General features: G+C 38.1%; 1 protein-coding gene across 16 annotated transcripts in view; it reads left to right on the top strand.

Annotated features, from left to right (window-relative positions):
• The window catches only part of NEK10 (NIMA related kinase 10), a 315,567-nt gene that overhangs the window by 175,478 nt on the left and 113,398 nt on the right, over nt 1-26,691 (top strand). For all 16 annotated transcript variants that reach the window (XM_079933110.1, XM_079933115.1, XM_079933109.1 and 13 more), the window contains 5 exons: nt 1,372-1,585; nt 9,528-9,671; nt 20,066-20,249; nt 20,344-20,430; nt 21,922-21,976. In XM_079933110.1, coding sequence (XP_079789236.1) covers nt 1,372-1,585; nt 9,528-9,671; nt 20,066-20,249; nt 20,344-20,430; nt 21,922-21,976 — 684 coding nt within the window. The remainder of the gene's footprint in view (nt 1-1,371; nt 1,586-9,527; nt 9,672-20,065; nt 20,250-20,343; nt 20,431-21,921; nt 21,977-26,691) is intronic.

The raw sequence follows: 26,691 nt of genomic DNA, 5'->3' as shown, positions 1-26,691 counted from the left end.
TTTATAATAACTTTAAATGGAATACAATCTATAAAAATATTCAATCACTATGTTGTATACCTGAAACTACTCTAACATTGTAAATCATCTACAATTTAGAATAAAAGAAAAATAAAATAAATAAATAAATGCAAAGAAAACTCAAGGACAAATAATTAGAAAAATAACAAGTTAGAGTGTTATTTTCACTTCTGTTATTAATAGTAATTGTGAGTAATAATTCTTGAGTCTTGCCTGGAGACATTAGTATAGTTGAAAGTTGTATTAACTTCGGGTTGCTAAATCAAATACAGGATGTGAAAATTAGATATTTTAGTCAAAGTCCAAATAAGTTAAATTTTATTGAGAAGTACACATAACTTCATTGAAATTAGAGCTTTTGAATTAAAAAGATAGACAAATATTGTAGTGAGGACCAGAATGTTTTAAATTATGCTAACCAGTGATCTTGATAATTGGTTACACAAGCATCTAGAATAGCCTTCTCTTAGTGTTTAGCTGTGACAGAAACAATGCTCCCTTTAGCAGGCTGATTGATATTTCCTACTGCCAAAATTCGAGAATTTTTTTTTTTTTTTTGCGGTACGCAGGCCTCACTGTTGTGGCCTCTCCCGTAGCGGAGCACAGGCTCAGCGGCCATGGCTCACGGGCCTAGCCGCTCCGCGGCATGTGAGATCTTCCCGGACCGGGGCACGAACCCATGTCCCCTGCATCGGCAGGTGGACTCTCAACCACTGCGCCACCAGGGAAGCCCCGAGAAAATTTTTAGCATGTGATTTGTCAAATTATCTACTGTTAAAAATTATGAAGCACACCTTAAACCTCTATGTAACTGGGTTGAATTTTATTTTTATGACATCATGCTTTATAAGACTCTCACTAATCAAAGTTGTTGACATTGCCCCTATACAGCTGGAAAAGGCCAAAATGTTGTTATCTGCCCACCCCCCAAGAATCCTGCCTTCCTTTTGGTGCATCAGGTGTGATCATCAGGGCCTATATTATTGGGATCATTCTTTGTTTAACTGGCCAATGAGTTGGAGTGGTTTTAGAAAATAACCACTTACACAAGAAGATGCAGACCCCACCTGCCCATCCTGAGACTGGGAGCAGCTTCCTGTGCAGCCTGTAACCCTTGCCCACCAGCCTAGCTGCAAAGAGAACAGTGCTGCTCCCTCTCCTCCCCAAACTTTCCAAATGCCTTTTGAGAGGTCTTCGATGCAAAGCTATGCTTGATGTCCACCTTGCCCGGGTTCTCTTGGGTGCAAACATCATGGGGGACACACAGCAGAATTTAAACTTGGCCCTTCACACCCCGTGGCCTGGTCCCGATTTTGACTAGAGGGCTGTAATTAGGTTATCTTCCCTTAGATGCCTCACTCCTGATGCAGAAACCCGCCCAGATATTGTAGAAGTCAGCTCCATGATATCAGATGTCATGATGAAGTATGTAGATAATTTATCCGCATCCCAGCTGACCTTGGAGAAGAAGCTGGAACGGGAACGGAGACACACACAGAGGTATTTTATGGAAGCCAACCGGAACACAGTCATGTGTCAGCACGAGCCGGTTCTTCTCTCTCAAGTAAGTGGAAATCTTTCAGTCTCTTCAGGATGCATTCTGATGGACTCTCTGAGGCTGTTCTTGCTTGTGTTGAGGAAAATTCATCTTAAGTTAGAAAAATATTAATTGCTACATGTGATATTTACTACTATAGAGATACATATTTACACCCATTTTGATCTTATAGAAAATTAAGTCAATATAATTGACGTTCCAAAGAACTAACCCATAATTTGTTGTAAATTACAAAACCAGAGGTATCAAAAAGATATCTTAGAAATTCTTTAAGTTTGTAATATGATCTTTGTATAAGTAGCAGTGACCGCTTATATTCAATTTATTCAGCAATCTTGGAAATATAGATGAAACTATTGTGTCAGTTTAAAGAAGGAAATAATATTTACCTTAAAATTTTTTTCTTATTAGTCTGTGTAATTGATTTCATTACTGTTTTTGGTGGTAATAATTTTGCCATGGTACAAATCAGAATATGTACTTTTATTTTTCATGACATTAACCTTTAAATTATTTTGATATTTAAGTTTATTTCTGAGTATACTTGAAAAAGGGATGCCAAAGCCACAGACTTCCGCAAGTGCATGTGATGGTGCCTGTGACGCCCTTGTTTTATTTTCTCTCTGCCTTTGTTGTATCATGACCCATGACTTATCCTTTACTCACGCTCTGGTTTCCCTGAAAGCAGGGATTTAGTAAGGGGCACTTCAACACATAAATGTTCTTTTTTAACCCTCCTGAGGATGGGCCCAGCACAATAGGGTTACAAAGCCCATCCTTGATCAGGATACCTGGTCACTAAATTCCTTGCCAGGATCTGCCTCAGCTGGGAAAATTATATAAGAATTAGTCTCCCCCGCACACTGCGATGAAGAGTGGCCCCTGCTCGCTGCAACTAGAGAAAACCCTCACACAGAAACGAAGACCCAACACGGCCAAAAATAAATAAATTAATTAATTAATTTTAAAAAAAGAATTAGTCTCCAAGAAGAGCCAGTTTTGATTTCTGGAATAACAGCATTTCCAGCAACCTTTTCTTTTTTTTAGAAGGAAAGCAATACTATTTGGTTGTTTATCTTTTCATGCTTGGAATCCGGAAGTTAAAGATTCAATCAATATAATTTTGGTGGGTTTTTAAAATTTTTATTTCATTTTTTATGTTTTTATTACAGTCATACCTTTTATTTCACTTTTCATGTTTTTTTAATTGAGGTATAGTTGATTTACAATATTATATTACTTTCAGGTATATAACATAGTGGTTCATAATTTTTCCATTTATACTCCATTCAAAGTTTTTATAAAATAATAACTATATTCCTAGTGCTGTACATAGCATCCTTGTATCTTATTTATTTTATACCTAGTAGTTTGTGTCTCCTAATTCCCTACCCTTATCTTGCCCCTCCTCCTTCCGTCTCCCCACTGGAAACCACTAGTTTGTTCTCTATATATGTGAGTCTATTTGTTTTATTATATTCATTTGTTTGTTTTATTTTTTTGAGATTCCACATACAACTGATATCATACAGTATTTGTTTTTCTCTGTCTGACTTATTTCACTAAGCATAATACCCTCCAGGTCCATCCATTTGGTTGCAAACAGCAAAATTTCATTCTTTTTTTATGGCTGAGTGGTATTCTACTGCATATATATGTACCACATCTTCTTTATAGTATTCTGCTTATGTTTTCTTTTAGGAGTTTTATTGATTCCAGTCTTACATTTAGGTCTTTAATCCATTTTGAAGTTATTTTCCTATATGCTGTGAGAAAATGTTTTAATTTCATTATTTTACATGTAGCTGTCCAGTATTCCTAGCATCACTTATTGAAGAGACTGTCTTTTCCCCATTGTATATTCTTGCCTTCTTTGTCATAGATTAATAGACCAGAAGTGCATGGGTTCATTCCAGGCTGTCTATTCTAACCCATTGATCTATGTATCCGTTTTTGTGCCAGTACCATACTGTATTGATGACTGTAGCTTTGTAATATAGTCTGAAGGGAGCATGATACCTCCAGCTCTGAGGCTTTTCTCAAGATTGCTTTGGCTATTTAAGATCTTTTGTGTTTTCATACACACTTTAGAATTTTTTTTCTACTTCTATGAAAAATAGCACTGATATTTTGATAGGGATTGCATTGAATCTGTACGTTGCCTTAGGTAGTATGATCATTTTTACAATGTTAATTCTTCCAATCCATGGACACAGTATCACTTGTCATCTTTTTTGTCCTCTTCAGTTTTTTTCTTCAGTGTCTTAGTGTTTTCCAATGCTTTAATGTCTTAAAGTTGTCCAGTTTTCCAACTCCAATTAAGGAGTTTTAACCTCCTTAATTAGGTTTTTTTTTTTTGATGGATGGTAAATGGGATTGTTTTCCTAACTTCTCTTTCTGATAGTTTGTTCTTAATGTGTAGAAATGTAACAGATTTCTGTATATTAATTTTGTATCCTGAAACATTACTGAATTCATTGATGAGTTATAGTAGTTTTTGGTGCTGCCTTTAAGATTTTCTATGTTTAGTACCACATCATCTGCAAATAGTGACAATTTTACTTCTTTCTTTTCAATTTGGATTCCATTTGCTTCTTTTTCTTGTCTGATTGCTACGGCTAGGACTTCCAATATTATGTTGAAGAAAAGTGGCAAGAATGGGCATCCTTGTCTTGTTCCTGATCTTAGAGGAAATGCTTTTAGCTCTTCACTTTTTAGTAGGCTGTTAGCTGTGGGTTTATCATATATGGGCTTTATTATGATGAGGTATGTTCCTTCTATACCCAGTTTGTGGAGAGTTTTTAATTGTAAGTGGATGTTGAATTTTGTCAAAACCTTTTTCTGCATCTATTAAGATGATCATATGATTTTTATTCTTCAATTTCTTTTTTTTTAAGTAGAGTTGATTTACAGTGTTGTGATAGTTTCTGGTGTACAGCAGGGTGATTCAGTTTTTGTATATATATGTTATTCTTTATCAGATTCTATTCCATTATAGGTTATTACAAGATATTGAATATAGTTCCCTGTTCCATAGAGTAGGTCCTGGTTGTTTTTCTACCTTATATATAATAGTGTGTATTTGTTAATCCCAAACTCCTAACTTATCACTCCTCCTTTCCCCTTTGGTAACCATAAGTTTGTTTTCTGTGTCTGTGAGTCAGTTTCTGTTTTGTAAATAAGTTCATTTGTGTCTTTTTTTTAGATTCCACATATAAGTGATATCATGTGATATTTGTCTTTCTCTGACTTCACTTAGTATGATAATCTATAGGCTCATTCACGTTGCTGCAAATTACATTATTTTATTCTTTTTTATGTCTGGGTAATATTTCATGGTATACATATATACCATATCTTCTTTATCCATTCATCTAGTGATGGACATTTAGGTTGCTTCCATGTCTTGGCTATTGTAAATAGTGCTGCTATGAACATTGGGGTGCATGTATCTTTTCAAATTAGAGTTTTCTTTGGATATATGCCCAGGAGTGGGATTGCTGGATCATATGGCAACTCTATTTTTAGTATTTTGAGGAACATCCATACTATTCTCTATAGTAGCTGCACAAATTTACATTCCTACCAACAGTGTAGGAGAATTCCCTTTCCTCCACACCTTCTCCAGCACTTATTATTTATAGACTTTTTGATGATGACCATTCAGACTGGTGTGAAGTGATATCTCATTGTAGTTTTGATTTGCATTTCTCTAATAATTAGCAATATTGAACATCTTCTCATGTGCCTTTTGTCCATCTCTATGCCGTTTTTGGAGAAATGTCAATTTAGGTCTTCTGTCCTTTTTTGATTGTTTTTTTTGTTTTTTGGATATTGAGTTGTATGAGCTGTTTGTATATTTTGGAGATTATTCCCTTGTCAGTCGCATCACTTGCAAATATTTTCCCAGTCTGTAGGTTGTCTTATTGTTTTGTTTCCTTTGATTAGGTCTCATTTGTTTATTTTTGCTTTTATTTCTTTTGCCTTAGGAGACAGATCCAAAAAAATATTGCTACAATTTATGTCAAAGAGTATTCTGCCTATGTTCTCTTCTGGGAGTTTTATGGTGTCATGTCTTATAATTAATCCTTTAAGCCATTTTGAGTTTATTTTTGTGTATGGTTTGAGGATGTGTTCTAAGTTCATTTATTTACATGCAGCTATTCAGCTTTCCCACCACCACTTCATGAAGAGACTGTCTTTTCTCCATTGTATTTTCTTGCCTCCTTTGTCAAAGATTAATTGACCATAGGTGTGTGGGTTTATTTCTGAGCTCTCTCTTCTATTGCAGTGATCTATATGTCTCTTTTTGTGCCAATACCATGCAGTTTTGATTGCTGTAGCTTTGTAGCATTGTCTGAAGTCTGTGAGGTTATGCCTCTAGCTCTCTTCCTTTTTCCTCAGGATTACTTTGGCAATTCTGGGTCTTTTTGTGGTTCCACATAAATTTTAGGGTTATTTGTTCTAGTTCATTGAAAGATGTCATGGGTAATTTGATAGGGATTGTATTAAACCTGTAGATTGCTTTGGATAGTATGGCCATTTTAATAATATTAATTCTTTCATTCCAGGATCATGGGATATATTTCTATTTCTTCTAATCATCTTCAATTTCCTTTAAAAATATTTTATATTTTTTGGGATATAAGTCTTTCACCTCCTTGGTCAGGTTTATGCCTAAGTACTATTTTGTTTGTTTGGTGCAATTTTAAAGGGGATTTTTTTTTAACTTTCTTCTTCTGATATTTCATTGTTAGTGAAAAGAAATGCAACCAATTTCTGTATGTTAATCTTGTATCCTGCTACCTTGCTGAACTCATTGATCAATTCTAGTAATTTTTGTGTGGAGTCTTTAGGGTTTTCTATATGTGTATATGCATCATATCATCTGCATATAATGACAATTTCACCTCTTCCCTTCCAATTTGGATACCTTTAATTTCCTTGTCTTGTCTGACTGCTGTGGCTCAGAAATTTGATACTATATTGAATAGAAATCATGAGAGTGGGTATCCTTGTGTCGTTCCTTGAATCTAGTGAGAAGGCTTTCAACTTTTCACCACTGAGTATTATGTTGGCTGTATTTTTGTCATAAATAGCTTTTATTATTCTGAATTATGCTCTATACCCACTTTGGTGTGAGTATTTTTTATGAAAGGATGTTGAATTTTATCAGATGCTTTTTCTGCATCTATTGAAATGATCATGTGGTTTTTGTCTTTTCTTCTGTTGATAATGGTGTATCACATTGATTGATTTACATATGTGGAACCATCCTTGTGACCCTGGGATGAATCCAGCTTGATCATGGTATATGAAAAAGGATTTTTATATGTTGTTGGATTTGGTTTACTAATATTTTGTTGAGGACTTTTGCATCTATATCCATCAAAGATATTGGCCTATAATTTTCTTTTTGGTAGTGTCTTTGTCTGGTTTTAGTGTCAGGGTTATGGTGGCTTCATAGAATGACTGCAGGAGTGTTCCCTTCTTTTCAGTCTTTTGGAAGAGGTTGAGAAGGATTGGTATATATTCTTCTTTGTATGTTTATAGAATTCCCCAGTGGAGCCATCTGGTCCTGGACTTTTGTTTGCAGGGAGGTTTGGGTTTTTTTTAATTATTATTACAGATTCTATTTCACTTCTAGTGATTGGTCTGTTCAATTATCTATTTCCTTTTGATTCAGTTTTGGCAGGCTGTATGTTTCTAGAAACTTTTCCATTTCTTCTAGGTTGTCCAATTTGTTAACATATAATTGTTCATAGTATTCTCTTTTATTTTTTGGGTATTTCTACGGTATTGGTTGTTATTTCTCTTCTTTCATTTTCTTATTTTCTTTCTTTGGGTCCTCTCTCTTTCCTTCTTGGTGAGTTCCTCACTTTGTTAATGTGGTGTTTCACAGCGATTGATTTGTGGATTTGAACCATTCTTGCATCCCTGAGATAAATCCCACTTGATGAAGATGTATGATCCTTTTAATGTATTGTTGAATACGGTTTACTAATATTTTCTTGAGAATTTTGCATTTATGTACATCAGTGATATTAGTCAGTAGTCTTTTTTATTATATCTTGGTCTGGCTTTGGTATAGTGTAATATTGGCCTTTTAGAATGTGTTCAAAAGTGTTTCTCTCTCTGAAACTTTTTGGAATAGTTTGTGAAGGATAGGTGCTAACTCTTTTCTAAATGTTTGGTAGAGTTTACCTGTGAAGGACCTGGTCCTGGACTTTAGTTTGTTGGATTTTTTATTACTATTTTAATTTCATTACTGGTAATTTTTCTGTTCATGTTTTCTATTTTTTCCAGGTTCAGTCTTGGGAGGTTCTACATTTCTTGGAATTTGTCCATTACTTCTTGTTTGTCCATTTTATTGGCATACAATCATTTATAGAACTCTCTCATGATTCTTTGTATTTCTGTGGTGTTTGTAAGCTCTCATTTTTCATTTCTGATTATATTGATTTGAACCCTCTGTCTTTTTCTCATTTTTTTCATAGTGAATCTGGCTAAAGGTTTATCAATTTTGTTTATATTTTCAAGACAATTGCTCTTAGATTCACTGATCTTTTTTTTCTTGTATTGTTGTGGGGTGTTTTTTTTTTTTTTTTTTTTTGATCTCTATTTCATTTATTTCTCCTCTGATCTTTACGTTTTCTTTCCTACTGTTAACTTTGGGTTTTCTTCATTCTTCTTTTTCAAATTCCGTTAGGTGTAAGGTTAAGTTGGGTTTTTTGTTGGTTTTTTGGGGGGAGGGTTGTTTGTTAGGTTTTGGTTTTGGGTGGGGTTTTTTTCAATTTTTTCTTGTTTCCTAAGGTAGGCTTGTATTGCTATAAATTGCAATCTTTGAAATGCTTTTGCTGCATCCCATAGATTTTGGACTGTTGTGTTTCATTTTTGTTTGCCTACAAGTATTTTTTGATTTCCTCTTTGATTTCTTCAGTAATCCATTTGTTGTTTAGTAGCATATTGTTTAGCCTTCATGTGTTTGTGTATTTTGCAGTTTTTTTCTTGTAGTTGATTCTAGTCTCATAACATTATGGTCAGAAAATACACTTGATATGATTTCATTTTTCTTAAATTTACTGAGACTTATTTTGTCACCTAACATGTGATCTATCCTGGAGAATGTTCCATGAATACTTGAAAGGAATGTGTATTCTTCTGCTTTTCGATGGAGTGTTTTATGTATATCTATTAAGTCTATTTGGTCTAGTGTGTCATTTAAGACCAATGTTTCCTTATTGATTTTCTGTCTGGATGTACTCCATTGATGTAAGTTGAGTGTTAAAGTCCTCTGCTATTATTGTGCTACTGTCAATCTCTCTAATTATGTTTGTTAATATTTGCTCTATGTATTTAGGTATTTATGTTGGGTGCTTATATATTTAAAATTGTTATATCTTCTTCTTCGCCCTCAATCATTGTAAAATTCTTCAGTCTTTTTACAGTCTTTGTTTTAAAGGCTATTTTGTCTAATTATTGCTACTCCAGCTTTCTTTTCATTTACACTTGCATGGAATACCTTTTCCATCCCCTCACTTTCAGTCTGTGTGTGCCTTTTGATTTGAAATGAGTGTCTTGTAGGAAACATATATGTGGATCTTGCTTTTTTATCCATTCAGCCACTCTGTGTCTTTTGATTAGAGCATTTAGTTCATGTACATTTAAAGTAATTATTGATAGGTATGTACTTATTGCCATTTTGTCAATTGTTTTGTGGTTGTTGTTGTAGTTATTTTTGTGTTCTTTCTTCTTTTGTTCTCTTCACCTGTGGCTTGAGGACTATCTTTAGTGTTATGTTGGGATTTTTTTCTCTTTTTTTTGTATGTCTATCATAGATTTTTGTTTTGTTATTACCATGAGGTTTATATATAGCTATATGCACATATATAAACACACAGATATACATTTTTAAATTTTAAGTTGCTGATCTCAATTTAAATTGCAGAAGGACTTCCGGGAAGATGGCAGAAGAGTAAGACGTGGAGATCACCTTCCTCCCCACAGATACACCAGAAATACATCTACACGTGGAACAACTCCTACAGAACACCTACTGAACGCTGGCAGAAGACCTCAGACCTCCCAAAAGGCAAGAAATCCCCCACGTACCTGGGTAGGGCAAAAGAAAAAAGAATAAACAGAGACAAAAGGATAGGGATGGGACCTGCACCAGTGGGAGGGAGCTGTGAAGGAGGAAAGGTTTCCACACACTAGGAAACCCCTTCGCAGGCAGAGACTGCAGGTGGCGGTTGTGGGGGGGGGTTAGCAGCCACAGAGGAGAGCACAGCAACAGGGGTGCAGAGGGCAAAGTGGAGAGATTCTGGCACAGAGGAAGGGCCGACTGGTACTCACCAGCCCAAGAGGCTTGTCTGCTCCCCCAATGGGGTGGGTGGGGCTGGGAGCTGAGGCTCGGGCTTCAGTCGGAGCGCAGGGAGAGGACTGGGGTTGGCGGCATGAACACAGCCTGCAGGGGGTTAGTGCACCACAGCTAGCCAGGAGGGAGTCCAGGGAAAAGTCTGGACCTGCTGAAGAGGCAAGAAACATTTTCTTCCCTCTTTGTTTCCTGGTGTGTGAGGAGAGGGGATTAAGAGCGCTGCTTAAAGGAGCTCCAGAGACGGGTGCGAGCTGCAGCTAAAAGTGCAGATCCCAGAGACAGACATGAGATGCTAAGGCTGCTGCTGCTGCCACCAAGAAGCCTGTGTGCGAGCACAGGTCACTATCCACACCCCCTTCCGGGGAGCCTGTGCAGCCCACCACTGCCAGGGTCCCGTGATCCAGGGACAACTCCCCCGGGAGAATGCACAGCGCACCTCAGGTTGGTGCAACATCACGCTGGCCTCTGCTGCTGCAGGCTCGCCCTGCACTCCATGACTCTCCCTCCCCCCGGCCTGAGTGAGCCAGAGCCCCCGAATCAACGGCTCCTTTAACCCCGTCCTGTCTGAGCAAAGAACAGATGCCCTCCGGCGACCTACACGCAGAGGTGGGGCCAAATCCAAAGCTGAGCCCCCAGGAGCTGTGAGAACAAAGAAGAGAAAGGGAAATCTCTCCCAGCAGCCTCAGCAGCAGTGGATTAAAGCTCCACAATCAACTTGATGTACCCTGCATCTGTGGAATACATTAATAGACAACAAATCAATCCAAATTAAGGAGGTGGACTTTGAGGGCAAGATTTATTATTTTTCCATCTTTTCCTCGTTTTGTGAGTGTGTATGTCTATACTTCTGTGTGAGATTTTGTCTGTATAGCTTTGCTTCCACCATTTGTCCGAGGGTTCTATCCACCCGTTTTTTTTAAAAAATTTTTTCTTAAAAATTATTTTTTATTTTAATAACTTTATTTTACTTTATCTCCATTTCTTCTTACCTTCCTTCCCTCCTTTAGACAAGAATTATCCCAAATTGAGGTGGTGGACTTTGAGAGCAAGTTTTATGATTTTTTCCCCTTTTCCTCTTTTTGTGAATGTATATGTGTATGCTTCTGTGTGACATTTTGTCTGTATAGCTTTGCTTCCACCATTTGTCCCAAGGTTCTATCTATCCGTTTTTTTGTTTTTTGGGTTTTTTTCCTCTAAATAATTTTTCTTTATTTTAATAAATTTATATATTTTATCTTACTTTATTTTATTTTACTTTATATGCTTTATTTCTTTTTTTCCTTCCTTCCCTCCTTTCTTCCTTCCTTCTTCTCTCCCTCCCTCCTCCCTCACTCCTTTCTTTCTTTCTTTCCTTCTTTCTTTCTACTTCTACTAATTCTTTCTTTCTACTTTTTCTCCCTTTTCTTCTGAGCTGTGTGGATGAAAGGCTCTTGGTGCTGCAGCCAGGAGTTACTGCTGTTCCTCTGAGGTGGGAGAGCCAACTTCAGGACACTGGTCCACAACAGACTTCCCAGCTGCACATAATATCAAATGGCGAAAATCTCCCAGAGATCTCCATTTCAACACCAGCACCCAGCTTCACTCAACAACCAGCAATCTACAGTGCTGGACACCCTATGCCCAACAAATAGCAAGACAGGCACACAACCCCACCCATTAGCAGAGAGGCTGCCCCAAATCATAATAAGTCCACAGACACCCCAAAAAACACCACTGGACGTGGACCTGCTCACCAGAAAGAGAAGATCCAGCCTCATCCACCAGAACACAGGCACTAGTCCCCTCCACCAGGAAGCCTACACAACCCACTGAACCAACCTTAGCCACTGGGGAGAGACACCAAAATCAACGGGAACTACGAACCTGTAGCCTGCAAAAAGGAGACCCCAAACACAGTAACATAAGCAAAATGGGAAGACAGAAAAACACACAGCAGATGAAGAATCAAGATAAAAACCCACCAGACCTAACAAATGAAGAGGAAATAGGCAGTCTACCTGAAAAAGAATTCAGAATAATGATAATAAAGATGATCCAAAATCTTGGAAATAGAATAGACAAAATGCAAGAAACATTTAACAAGGACCTAGAAGAACTAAAGATGAAACAAACAATGATGAACAACACAATAAATGAAATGAAAAATACTCTACATGGTATCAGTAGCAGAATAACTGACTCGGAAGAATGGATAAGTGACCTGGAAGATAAAATAGTGGAAATAACTACTGCAGAGCAGAATAAAGAAAAAAGAATGAAAAGAACTGAGGACAGTCTCAGAGACCTCTGGGACAACATTAAACGCACCAACATTCGTATTATAGGGGTTCCAGAAGAAGAAGAGGAAAAGAAAGGGACTGAGAAAATATTTCAAGAGATTATAGTTGAAAACTTCCCTAATATGGGAAAGGAAATAGTTATTCAAGTCCAGGAAGCACAGAGAGTCCCATACAGGATAAATCGAAGGAGAAACATGCCAAGACACATATTAATCAAACTGTCAAAAATTAAATACAAAGAAAACATATTAAAAGCAGCAAGGGAAAAACAACAAATAACACACAGGGGAATCCCCATAAGGTTAACAGCTGATCTTTCAGCAGAAACTCTGCAAGCCAGAAGGGACTGGAAGGACATATTTAAAGTGATGAAGGAGAAAAACCTGCAACCAAGATTACTCTACCCAGTAAGGAACTCATTCAGATTTGATGAAGAATTTCAAATCTTTACAGACAAGCAAAAGCTGAGAGAGTTCACCATGACCAAACCAGCTCTACAACAAATGCTAAAGGAACTTCTCTAGGCAAGACACAACAGAAAGAAAAGACCTGCAATAACGAACCCAAAACAATTAAGAAAATGGGAATAGGAACATACATATCGATAATTACCTTAAATGTAAATGGACTAAATGCTCCCACCAAAAGATACAGATTGGCTGAATGGATACAAAAACAAGACCCATATATATGCTGTCTAAAAGAGACCCACTTCACACCTAGAAACACATACAGACTGAAAGTAAGGGGATGCAAAAAGATATTTCATGCAAATGGAAACAAAAGAAAGCTGGAGTAGCAGTTTTCATATCAGACAAAATAAACTTTAAAATAAAGACTATAAGAAGAGACAAAGAAGGACACTACATAATGGTCAAGGGATCGAACCAAGATGAAGATATAACAATTGTAAATATTTATGCACGCAACATAGGAGCACCTCAATACATAAGGCAAATACTAACAGCAATAAAAGGGGAAATCGACAGTAACACATTCATAGTAGGGGACTTTAACACCCCACTTTCACCAGAGGACCAATCATCCAAAATGAAAATAAATAAGGAAACACAAGCTTTAAATGATACATTAGACAACATGGACTTAATTGATATTTATAGGAAATTCCATCCAAGAACAACGGAATACACATTTTTCTCTAGTGCTCATAGAACATTCTCCAGGATAGATCATATCTTGGGTCACAAATCAACCCTTGCTAAATTTAAGAAAATTGAAATTGTATCAAGTATCTTTTCCGACCACAACGCTATGAGACTAGATATCAATTACAGGGAAAGATCTGTACAAAATACAAACACATGGAGGCTAAACAATACACTACTTAATAACGAAGTGATCACTGAAGAAATCAAAGAGGAAATCAAAAAATACCTAGAAACAAATGGCAATGGAGACACGACGACCCAAAATCTATGGGATGCAGCAAAAGCAGTTCTAAGAGGGAAGTTACAGCAATACAATCCTACCTTAAGAAACAGGAAGCATCTCGAATAAATAACCTAACCTTGCACTGCAAGCGGTTAGAGAAAGAAGAACAAAAAAAACCCAACGTTTGCAGAAGGAAAGAAACCATAAAAATTAGATCAGAAATAAATGAAAACGAAATGAAGGAAACGATAGCAAAGATAAATAAAACTAAAAGCTGGTTCTTTGAGAAGATAAACACAATTGATAAACCATTAGCCAGTCTCATCAAGAAAAAAAGGGAGAAGACTCAAATCAATAGAATTAGAAATGAAAAAGGAGAAGTAACAACTGACACTGCACAAATACAAAAGATGATGAGAGATTACTACAAGCAACTCTATGTAAATAAAATGGACAACCTGGAAGAAATGGACAAATTCTTAGAAATGCACAACCTGCCAAGACTGAAACAGGAAGAAATAGAAAATATGAACAGACCAATCACAAGCACTGAAATTGAAACTGTGATTAAAAATCTTCCAACAAACAAAAGCCCGGGACCAGATGGCTTCACAGGCGAATTCTATCAGACATTTAGAGAAGAGGTAACACCTATCCTTCTCAAACTCTTCCAAAATATAGCAGAGGGAGGAACACTCCCAAACTCATTCTATGAGGCCAACATCACCCTGATACCAAAACCAGACAAGGATGTCACAAAGAAAGAAAACTACAGGCCAATATCACTGATGAACATAGATGTAAAAATGCTCAACAAAATACTAGCAAACAGAATCCAACAGCAGATTAAACGGATCATACACCATGATCAAGTGGGGTTTATTCCAGGAATGCAAGGATTCTTCAATATATGCAAATCAATCAACGTGATACACCATATTAACAAATTGAAGGAGAAAAACCATATGATCATCTCAATAGATGCAGAGAAAGCTTTGACAAAATTCAACACGCATTTATGATAAAAACCCTGCAGAAAGTAGGCATAGAGGGAACTTTCCTCAACATAATAAAGGCCATATATGACAAACCCACTGCCAACATCATCCTCAATGGTGAAGAAATGAAAGTATTTCCACTAAGATCAGGAAAAAGACAAGGTTGCCCACTCTTACCACTCTTATTCAACATAGTTTTGGAAGTTTTAGCCACAGCAATAAGAGAAGAAAAGGAAATAAAAGGAATCCAAATCAGAAAAGAATAAGTAAAGCTGTCACTATTTGCAGATGACATGATACTATACATAGAGAACCCTAAAGATGCTAAAAGAAAACTACTAGAGCTAATCAATGAATTTGGTAAAGTAGCAGGATACAAAATTAATGCACAGAAATCTCTGGCATTCCTCTACACTAATGATGAAAAATCTGAAGTGAAATCAAGAAAACACTCCCATTTACCATTGGAACAAAAAGAATAAAATATCTAGGAATAAACCTACCTAAGGAGACAAAAGACCCGTATGCAGAAAATTATAAGACACTGATGAAGGAAATTAAAGATGATACAAATAGATGGAGAGATATACCATGTCCTTGGATTGGAAGAATCAACATTGTGAAAATGACTCTACTACCCAAAGCAATCTACAGATTCAATGCAATCCCTATCAAACTCCCACTGGCATTTTTCACAGAACTAGAACAAAAAAATTCACAATTTGTATGGAAACACAAAAGACCCCGAATAGCCAAAGCCATCTTGCGAAAGAAAAGTGGAGCTGGAGGAATCAGGCTCCCTGACTTCAGACTACACTACAAACTACAGTAATCAAGACATTATGGTACTGGCACAAAAACAGAAATATAGATCAATGGAACAGGATAGAAAACCCAGAGATAAACCCACACACATATGGTCACCTTGTCTTTGATAAAGGAGGCAGGAATGTACAGTGGAGAAAGGACAGCCTCTTCAGTAAGTGGCGCTGGGAAAACTGGACAGCTACATGTAAAACTATGAGATTAGATCACTCCCTAACACCATACACAAAAATTAGCTCAAGATGGATTAAAGACCTAAATGTAAGGCCAGAAACTATCAAACTCTTAGAGGAAAACATAGCAGGACACTCTATGACATAAATCACAGCAAGGTCCTTTTTGACCCACCTCCTAGAGAAATGGAAATAAAAACAAAAATAAACAAATGGGACCTAATGAAGCTTCAAAGCTTTTGCACAGCAAAGGAAACCATAAACAAGACCAAAAGACAACACTCAGAATGGGAGAAAATATTTGCAAATGAAGCAACTGACAAAGGATTAATCTCCAGATTTTATAAGCAGCTCATGCAGCTTAATAATGAAAAAACAAACAACCCAATCCAAAAATGGGCAGAAGACCTAAATAGACATTTCTCCAAAGAAGATATACAGACTGCCAACAAACACATGAAAGCATGCTCAACATCACTCATCGTTAGAGAAATGCAAATCAAAACTACAATGAGATATCATCTCACACCAGTCAGAATGGCCATCATCAAAAAATCTACAAATAATAAATGCTGGAGAGAGAGTGGAGAAAAGGGAACCCTCTTGCACTGTTGGTGGGAATGTCAATTGATACAGCCACTGTGGAGAACAGTATGGAGGTTCCTTAAAAAACTACAAATAGAACTACCGTATGATCCAGCAATCCCACTACTCGGCATATACCCTGAGAAAACCATAATTCACAAAGAGTCATGTACCAAAATGTTCATTGCAGATCTATTTACAATAACCCAGAGTTGGAAACAACCTAAGTGTCCATCATCAGATGAATGGTTAAAGAAGATGTGGCACATATATACAATGGAATATTACTCAGCCATAAAAAAACGAAATTGAGCCACTTGTAATGAGGTGGATAGACCTAGAGCCTGTCATACAGAGTGAAGTAAGTCAGAAAGAGAGAGACAAATACCGTATGCTAACACATATATATGGAATTTAAGAAAAAAATATCATGAAGAACCTAGGGGTAAGACAGGAATAAAGACACAGACCTACTAGAGAATGGACTTGAGGATATGGGGAGGGGGAAGTGTAAGCTGTGACAAAGCAAGAGAGAGGCATGGACATATATACACTACCAAACGTAAGGTAGATAGCTAGTGGGAAGCAGCCGCATAGCACAGGGAGATCAGCTCGGTGCTTTGTGACCTCCTGGAGGGGTGGGATAGGGAGGGTGAGAGGGAGGGAGATGCAAGCGGCAAGAGATATGGGAACATATGTATATATATAACTGATTCATTCTGTTGTAAAGCAGAAACTAACACACCATTGTAAAGCAATTATACTCCAATAAAGATGTTAAAAAAAGGAAAAAATAAATAATAAATTGCATTTTAACAATCCTGCAATCTAAGTTCTCTCCCACCATGATTTCTGTTTTTGACATCATATTTTACATCATTTTTGTTTTGTGTACCCCTTAATTACTTGTTGCTGACTAAATGCTTTTATTGCTTTTGTCTTTTAACCTTTCTACTATCTTCGTACATGTATATTTACTTTTACCAGTGAGACTTTTCCTTTCGTAATTTTTCTGTTTTTAGTTGGGCCTTTTTCACTTGGAGAAGTACCTTTAACATTTCTTGTAAAGCTGGTTTGGTGGTGCTGAACTCTTAGAGCTTTTGCTTGTCTGTAAAACTCTTCATCTCCATCAAATCTGAATGAGAGCCTTGCCAAGTAGAATATTCTTGGTTGTAAGTTTTTCCCTTTCATTATTTTAACTATATCATGCCACTCCCTTCTGGCCTGCAGTTTCTGCTGAAAAGTCAACTGATAGTTTTATGAGAGTTCCATTGTATGTAACTTCTTGCTATTTTTTTTTTTGCTGCTTTTAATATTCTTTCTTTATCTCTAATTTTTGCCATTTTAATTACAATTGACTTGTTGTGGTCCTCTTTGGGGTGATCCTGTTTGGGACTCTCTGTGCTTCCTGAACCTGGATACCTATTTCCTTTCCCAGGTTCAGGGAGTTCTTCAAATATATTCTCTGCCTCTTTCTCTCTTTTCTTCTTCTGGTACCCCTATACCCTATAATGTGAATGTTAGCATGTTTGACATTGTCTCAAATGTCTCTTAACCTATCCTCATTCCTCTTTTTCTTTTTTCTCTCCAGCTTCAGTGATTTCCACTACTCTGTCTTCCAGCTCACTGATCTGTTCCTCTATATCATCCAATCTACTGTTGATTCCTTTTAGTGTTTTCTTCATGTCAGTTATTGTATTCTTCATCTCTGTTTGGTTCTTCTTTATATTTTCTAACTCTTTGTTAAAACTTCTGACTTCTCACTCTGTTCATTCAATCTTTTCCTCACTTCTTTGATCATCTTTATCATCAGTCATTACCTTGAACTCTGTATTGGGTAGATTGCCTCTCTCTACTTCACTTAGTTCTTCTTCTGGGGTTTTATCATGTTTCTTCTTTGGGAACATATTCCTCTGTCACCTCATTTTGTCTAGTTTTCTGTTTTTATTTCTGTGTATTTGGTAGGTTTCTTAAATTTCCTGACTTTAGAGAAGTAGTCTTTTGTAGGAAACATCCTATGCATCCTGGCAGTACACTCCCCTCTGTCAGCAGAGCTATGTGCTCTAGGGTTGCCCCCTATGTGGGCTGCATGGGTCTTCTTTTGTGGCAGGTTGACCACTGTGAGTGCTCTGGTAGGTGTGGCTGGCCCCTGGTCTAGTTGGTTGCCTGTCAGCTGCTGGTTGTGGGGCCGGGTCATGACACAGCTGACTGCTGAGCCACTGGTGGTGACATAACTAATGATGGCCCACTGGTGGTGGAGCTGTGGGTCCTGGGGTGGGTGTTGTGGAGCCTGTGTTCCCATGTCTAGTGTTGGCCTGCTTTGGGGCTGATTTCTGACACAGCTGGCTGTGGGTTCTGAGGTTTCTCAAAGCTGTTGCTGGTCCACTGGTGAGTGGGGCTGGATTCCAGGGTAGCTGGCTTAGGGGCCCAAGATTTATCAGAACTGGTTTTGGTCTATTGGTGGGCAGGGCCCAGGCCCAGGAAGTCCTAGGGCTGATGTAGGCTTGCTGATGGGTTGGCTGGCTCCTGACAAGGCAGGCTGAAAGTTTGCAGTGGTCATGGTACTGGTATCTGCCCACTAGTTTGTGGGACCAGATCACAGGGTAACTAGCTGGAAGACCTGAGGATCCCTGGTCTAGTGCTTGTGCATTGGTGTATGGGGCTGGTTTCTGGGCCTTCTGGTGGACAGGGTCTTTTTCCATGGCAGCTGTGGGCTCAGGGGGTCTTATGGAAACTGGTCTGCTGATGAGTGGAGCTATATCTTCTCCTGACTATCTGCTTGATCTGAGGCTTCCCAGCACTTGCTCCTACAGGCTGGTGGGCAGGGCTGGGGCCAGTCCTAGTGCTGATAAGCTGGAGGGAGGACTCCACAATGGCACTTGCAGCAACAGTGTCCACATGGTAGAACGAGCTCCCCAAAGTGGCCACCGTCAATGTCCATGTCCCCAGGGGAGCTCCACGTGCCTCCTTCTCCTCTGGAAGACTCTCCAAGATCAGCAGGTGGGTATGACCCAGGCTCCTTTCAAGTAATTTCTTATTCCCTAGGTGCTGGAGTGTGTGAACTTTTGTGTGTGTCATATAATAGTGGAGTCTCTGTGTCCTCCTGTCTTCTGGCTCTCCTGAAAGTAAACCCAGCTGGCCTTCAAAAACAAATGTTCTGGGGTCTCGTCTTCCTGGTGCAGGACCCCCAGGAAGTCCTGGGGGGGACTGGGAGCCTGATGGGATGGGGAGCCTGATGGGGAGCCTGATGGGATGGGGAGCCTGATGTGGGGCTCAGACCCATTTCTCTTTGGTGAGAACCTCTGCAATTGTAATTATCTTCCCGTTTGAGGGTCACCCACCCAGAGGTATGGGTCTTGACTTACCGTGTCCCTGTCCCTCCTACCTGTCTTGTTGTGGTTCCTTCTTTATATCTTTAGTTGTAGAAGATATTTTCTGTTAGATTCCAGTCTTTTTCTTCAATAGTTGCTCTGTAAATACTTGTTGTTTTGGTGTGTCCATAGGAGAAGGTGAGCTTAAGGTCTTTCTACTCCTCCATCTTGGCCACCTACCTCCAGAATTATTCTACATTTCTATTCCTTAGTGCTACATTTTCTTTTGTCAGATTGCACAGACCTTTGTTACTCAGCATCTTGCCACATCCATTCTTTTTTGTCCAGTGGTAGCTTGCAGACCCACTTTTTGTAGTTATGGACTGAATGAATTCTATAGCATATGTATAGGTGGAACTAAGGATGCCACTTCAGCACAAATATTTTTAATAATACTTTAGTCATTTTAATATATATTCTAATGAGTTTTAAGTCCTGCAGAAGAAAGGAAAGAAGTGGGTATTACCAACTGAATTTCTCTTTCAGGAATCCTTTGAGAAGGCAAGCTTGAGTAGAAGCAGCAGTGGAGCAGGAAGCCTGAAAAGTGAGCTTTCAGAAAGCACAGACCTGCCGCCTGAGGGCTTCCAGGCCCCCTGTGATAAGGACGAAGACCGAGCCTGTGCTGGAATCTTGTCAGATGATAACTTCAACTTGGAAAATATTGAGAAAGGTATTTCTAGTGAAAGGGTTACAACAAGAATGAACTCTTGACTTCTTTCTGTTTCAAGGTTCATTTTCTCTTTATTTTTTTTATTAATGTGCAGATATATATTCAGAGTTCGATGATGAATTGGACACTTTGGATAACTCAAGCAGCTCCAGTTCAAGCCCTTTGAAGGAATCTACATTCAGTAAGTTTTCTTTTTACCAGTTTGTGGGACTTCAGCAGGTAGAGGTCTGGGAATCATACTTGGGAGTCAAGTAGATGTCATCACACTTACATAAATGAGTAGTTTGTTTCTCAGGTGTAATGCTAATTAGGACAGGTGTGTCTGTCAGTCTTACAGAGCCCAAAGGCCAACGGGCACTGTGGTTTTCCATTGCCTCCAGTCAAATGAACAGTTTCATTATTTCTTCCAGCAAATGCAGGTTCTAACTGGGGAGTGGAGATAACTTATTTGGAGACAGACTAAGTAACCACAGGAGTAATGGAAGTGACCTTTCATGAGTCTGTTGATTAGAGGTCAGAAACCTGGAGAAGAAATTAGTCTTGGTGTAGACTAAGTTTTGTACAATTTTATTTACATTAATATAAAGGGATATATTTTCCTTAAAACACTAAAGTAAAATAAATGTTTTAATTGTTGAGAATTATAAAAAGAAGCTATGTAAATTCAGTAAATATGTTCATCTTTACTCTTAATTTGAAACAGTAAAAAAAAAAATCAGACTGGGGTATGAGAAAGTAAAGATATATTTAGATAAAATTTAAAGAATCTTCCTCACAGAAAGATAGGATTCAATTCCCTGAACAAATCTGAAACTGAAATAAAAGATCAGTTAAAATAGAAAATGGAGAGAAAAAAATAACTCTTTAAAAAGAGTAAATTGATGGAATATTAAATAAGATAGGTAGAAATACTCTGAAATAAATTAAGTCTAAATAATCCCCTCTCATCAATGACTATACTGTGAAAATTTCATAATAAATGGTTTAAAATAGTGTCCCTAAGGATCAGAGTAGAACTCTAAGTATTTTGCTTCATTCTTTGTCCCTTTCGAAAATTAATTGGTCCATAAAAATGGAGAATAGATGTTCCAGATTTTCTGGGGCAACCCCAAATTCCAACACTCTGTTCTGTTTTCCCTATAAATTCCTGCCTGATAAATAAAATATCTTGATTTGCAATTGGGAAAACATGAATATTATGCAGTAAAAATATTTGTGCATTTAAACATATGTAGGAAATTCTAGAAGCAATTAATTACTAACTGAGATGAATTTTTAGATGATGGGATATTATGTATCCCCAGTAACAAGGATGGGGAGGGTCAGTGGGGAAGTGATAAAGGAAAGTTGGACCCTTACACTTTCATGTGGTTACTTCTAGCTTTCTTGGTAAGGGATTTAGGATGATTATGACACAGATATTTTATGAACTTTTTAGCTACTAACAATGGAGTTTCTTTGTTTAGCACCTTTTCTTTGAGAAAAGACCTTTAAACAAACCTGTCAAGTAAATAGTAATATGCAATATTATATTTTGCTGATGCTATAATAAATGAAGACAATCTTTACAGTAGGTACAATTGGTTAGATATTTTTTAAACAAACAAATGAGTGAATAAATAAAAGATCTGCCACAGGAAAATGTTAAGTTATTTTTATTTTATTGTTTCAGTCACTTTAAAGAGAAGTTTTAGTGCTTCAGGAGGAGAAAGACAATCCCAAAAAAGGTATGTAGACATTGAGCTCCTAGAAATATTTTTAGACTCTGCAGAGCTGAGCTTTTGGTGGCTAAATTGATGCCTGATAACAGAAGTTATGTGGGTATGTGGTACCAGAGGCTATTGGAGCCCACCCTCCCAGAACTGATTGTACTTTACCAAGGAGTGTACTGGGAAGAGCACTAAGCTTGGGCCTGGGTTTTAGTCTGGCTTTGTGATCCTCAGCCACTCAGTTAGTCTCTCTGAGCTCAAGGGTGGCCCAGGGAGGTAGGGCTTCATGAAATCATCTGGAGGTGTGGCTCCTTATACCTTGTTTTTCTACACCCCTGGGGTATAGGTCTTATGCTCATTGCAAACGTGGCAAATGTGGATCACATCACACCCACATCCAGCCAGCAGGAAGTGGGATGGGAAATAGAGACATGCCCTTCATTTTATGGATATGACCCAGACGTTGTGTTCTTCCCTCCTGCTCACAGATCAGTGGCCACATCTAGCTGCAAGGGAGAATGAATATGTTTGGAGGATTCTGTTTTAAAAGAAGGAATTGTTATTTTGGAATGACTAGCAGTTTCTGCAATAGTTGTCTCTTGGGCTAAGAACTAAAATGAAACTCTTTGATTTGGCCTTTTGCAAGTCCCTGGTAACCTTCATAAGAGCTTTTCAATGGCCTTGGGTGAGACTGGTGGTGGGAAGCCTGATCATGGTGGTTTTAGAAGTTACAGAGGCAGAGATGGAGAGCAATTGAAGAAAGGAGTGGGCTGACAGTGAGCTGGTAGGGAATGTCTGATGGAAAAGGGCCTTCTAGGATCAGGATGACTGTGGGGTGTGTGGACTGAGGAGAAGCAGCTTATGGAGAGGAGAGATTGAAGATGGTTCCCAGTCTCAGAGCAGCTTGGAGCTAGAGAGCAGGCCTGAAGGGATAGCCATCAACTGTGTCTGAAGAAAGAGAGGCAAAGATAAAATTAAGCTAGAGAGGCAGAGGAGAGGGATATTAGGGAAGATTGTACTTGGTGTTTTTGATTTTGGACACACAAAGCATTGAGCGGTAGCTTGCAGTGAGCAGCGGCTGGAAGCAAGACCTTAGTTCCCTGACTGGGAATCAAACCCCGGTCACCTGGGTGGAAACCAGGAATCTTAACTGCTAGACCACAGGGACAGCAGCTAGAGTCTAAATCCCCAGTCCTTGTCTGCCTTGTAAGGAGGAATCTGACAAGGAGACAGTTGGTATAGAAGAAAGTAAAGTGTTTACTAGAAAAGCAGAGTAGATGCGGAAAGACACACTGGTGAACTCAGCAAGAGAGTTGCAGAAGTCCCGCCTTTGGGAAGTTTAAATCCTTTATAAGGGGGCAGTCTTCTGGGCCTTTGTCTTCTTGGCCAATCGACTTGCTTTGACCCCATGGCTAATTTATCTCAGGACCCTCCCCTCCGTATGCACACACACCTCAGTCAAGATGGATTTCATCACAAGGGTGTCTGAGAGGGAAAACAGCAAGACATTATGGTCTGGCCTCCCCTGCATTTTTGACCCCATGGAGCCTTCCTGCATACCTGTAGTGCTTTCCTTCTTCCAAGGATGGGAAATGTGTGACTTCTTGATCTTCTAACAGAGTTTAGCCCCTCTTTCTTCCTGCCATAAAATTGTCCAATGTCTAGTTATTTACCCTATTCCTGTTGTTGTTCCTTTTTTTTTTTTACCTTTATTGGAGTATAACTGCTTTACAATGGTGTGTTAGTTTCTGCTTTATAACAAAGTGAATCAGTTATACATATACATATGTTCCCAGATCTCCTCCCTCCTGCATCTCCCTCCCTATCCCACCCCTCCAGGTGGTCAAAAAGCACCGAGCTGATATCCCTGTGCTATGCAGCTGCCTCCCACTAGCTATCTTACACTTGGTAGTGTATATATGTCCATGCCACTCTAACGCCTCATCACAGCTTACCCTTCCAGCTCCCCAAATCCTCAAGTCCATTCTCTAGTAGGTCTGTGTCTTTATTCCCGTCTTACCCCTAGGTTCTTCTTGAACATTTTTTTCTTAAATTTAATGTATATGTGTTAGCATACGTTACCTTTCTCTCTCTTTCTCACTTACTTCACTCTGTATGACAGACTCCAGGTCCATCCACCTCATTACAAGTAGCTCAATTTCGTTTTGTTTTATGGCTGCGTAATAATCCATTGTATATATGTGCCACATCTTCTTTATCCATTCATCCGATGATGGGCACTTAGGTTGTTTCCATCTCTGGCTATTGTAAATAGAGCTGCAATGAACATTTTGGTACATGACTCTTTTTGAATTATGGTTTTCTCAGGGTATTGCTGGGTCATATAGTAGTTCTATTTGTAGTTCTTTAAGAAATCTCCATACTGTTCTCCATAGTGGCTGTTCCAATTCACATTCCCACCAGCAGTGTAAGAGCGTTCCCTTTTCTCCACACCCTCTCCATCATTTATTATTTGTAGACTTTTTGATGATGGCCATTCTGACTGGTGTGAGATGATATCTCATTGTAGTTTTGATTTGCATTTCTCTAATGATTAATGATGTTGAGCATTCTTTCATGTGTTTGTTGGCAGTCTGTATATCTTCTTTGGAGAAATGTCTATTTAGGTCTTCTGCCCATTTTTGGATTGGGTTGTTTGTTTTCTTGTTATTGAGCTGCATGAACTGCTTATAAATTTTAGAGATTAATCCTTTGTCAGTTGCTTCATTTGCAAATATTTTCTCCCATTCTGAGTGTTGTCTTTTGGTCTTGTTTATGGTTTCCTTTGCTGTGCAAAAGCTTTGAAGTTTCATTAGGTCCCATTTGTTTATTTTTGTTTTTATTTCCATTTCTCTAGGAGGTGGGTCAAAAAGGACCTTGCTGTGATTTATGTCATAGAGTGTCCTGCCTATGTTTTCCTCTAAGAGTTTGATAGTTTCTGGCCTTACATTTAGGTCTTTAATCCATCTTGAGCTTATTTTTGTGTATAGTGTTAGGGAGTGATCTAATCTCATAGTTTTACATGTAGCTGTCCAGTTTTCCCAGCACCACTTATTGAAGAGGCTGTCCTATCTCCACTGTACATACTCCCTCCTTTACCAAAGATAAGGTGATCATATGTGCGTGGGTTTATCTCTGGGCTTTCTATCCTGTTCCATTGATCTATCGTTCTGTTTTTGTGCCAGTACCATAATGTCTTGATTACTGTAGTTTGTAGTGTAGTCTGAAGTCAGGGAACCAGATTCCTCCATCTCCATTTTTCGTTCTCAAGATTGCTTTGGCTACTCGGGGTCTTTTGTGTTTCCATACAAATTGTGAATTTTTTTGTTCTAGTTCTGTGAAAAATGCCAGTGGGAGTTTGATAGGGATCACACTGAATCTGTAGATTGCTTTGGGTAGTAGAGTCATTTTCACAATGTTGATTCTTCCAATCCAAGAACATGGTATATCTCTCCATCTATTTGTATCATCTTTAATTTCTTTCATCAGTGTCTTATAATTTTCTGCATACAGGTCTTTTGTCTCCTTAGGTAGGTTTATTCCTAGATATTTTATTCTTTTTGTTGCAATGGTAAATGGGAGTGTTTTCTTGATTTAATTTTCATATTTTTATCATTAGTGTAAAGGAATGCCAGAGATTTCTGTGCATTAATTTTGTATCCTGCTACTTTACCAAATTCATTGTTTAGCTCTAGTAGTTTTCTTTTAGCACCTTTCGGATTCTCTATGTATAGTATCATGTCATCTGCAAATAGTGACAGCTTTACTTCTTCTTTTCCGATTTAGATTCCTTTTATTTCCTTTTCTTCTCTGATTGCTGTGGCTAAAACTTCCAAAACTATGTTGAATAAGAGTGGTGGGAGTGGGCAACCTTGTCTTGTTCCTGATCTTAGTGGAAATGCTTTCAGTTTTTCACGATTGAAGACGATGTTGGCTGTGGGTTTCTCATATATGGCCTTTATTATATTGAGGAAAGTTCCCTCTATGCCTACTTTCTGCAGGGTTTTTATCATAAATTCGTGTTGAATTTTGTTGAAAGCTTTCTCTGCCTCTATTGAGATGATCATATGGTTTCTCTCCTTCAATTTGTTAATATGGTGTACCATGTTGATTGATTTGTGAATATTGAAGAATCCTTGCATTCCTGGAATAAACCCCACTTGATCATGGTGTATGATCCTTTTAATGTGCTGTTGGATTCTGTTTGCTAGTATTTTGTTGAGGATTTTTGCATCTATGTTCATCAGTGATATTGGCCTGTAATTTTCTTTCTTTGTGACATCCTTGTCTGGTTTTGGTATCAGGGTGATGGTGGCCTCATACAATGAGTTTGGGAGTGTTCCTCCCTCTGCTATATTTTGGAAGAGTTTGAGAAGGATAGGTGTTACCTCTTCTCTAAATGTTTGATAGAATTCGCCTGTGAAGCCATCTGGTTCTGGGCTTTTGTTTGTTGGAAGATTTTTAATCACAGTTTCAATTTAAGTGCTTGTGATTGGTCTATTCATATTTTCTATTTCTTCCTGATTCAGTCTTGGCAGGTTGTGCATTTCTAAGAATTTGTCCATTTCTTCCAGGTTGTCCATTTTATTGGCATAGAGTTGCTTGTAGTAATCTCTTATCATCTTTTGTATTTGTGCAGTGTCAGTTGTTACTTCTCCTTTTTCATTTCTAATTCTATTGATTTGAGTCTTCTCCCTTTTTTTCTTGATGAGACTGGCTAATGGTTTATCAAT

This window comes from Stenella coeruleoalba (genome assembly GCF_951394435.1).
Source record: "Stenella coeruleoalba genome assembly, chromosome: 10".
NCBI lineage: Eukaryota > Metazoa > Chordata > Mammalia > Artiodactyla > Delphinidae > Stenella > Stenella coeruleoalba.
The sequence above is the reverse complement of the archived record's forward strand: the minus strand, read 5'-3'. Positions and strand labels throughout refer to the sequence as shown.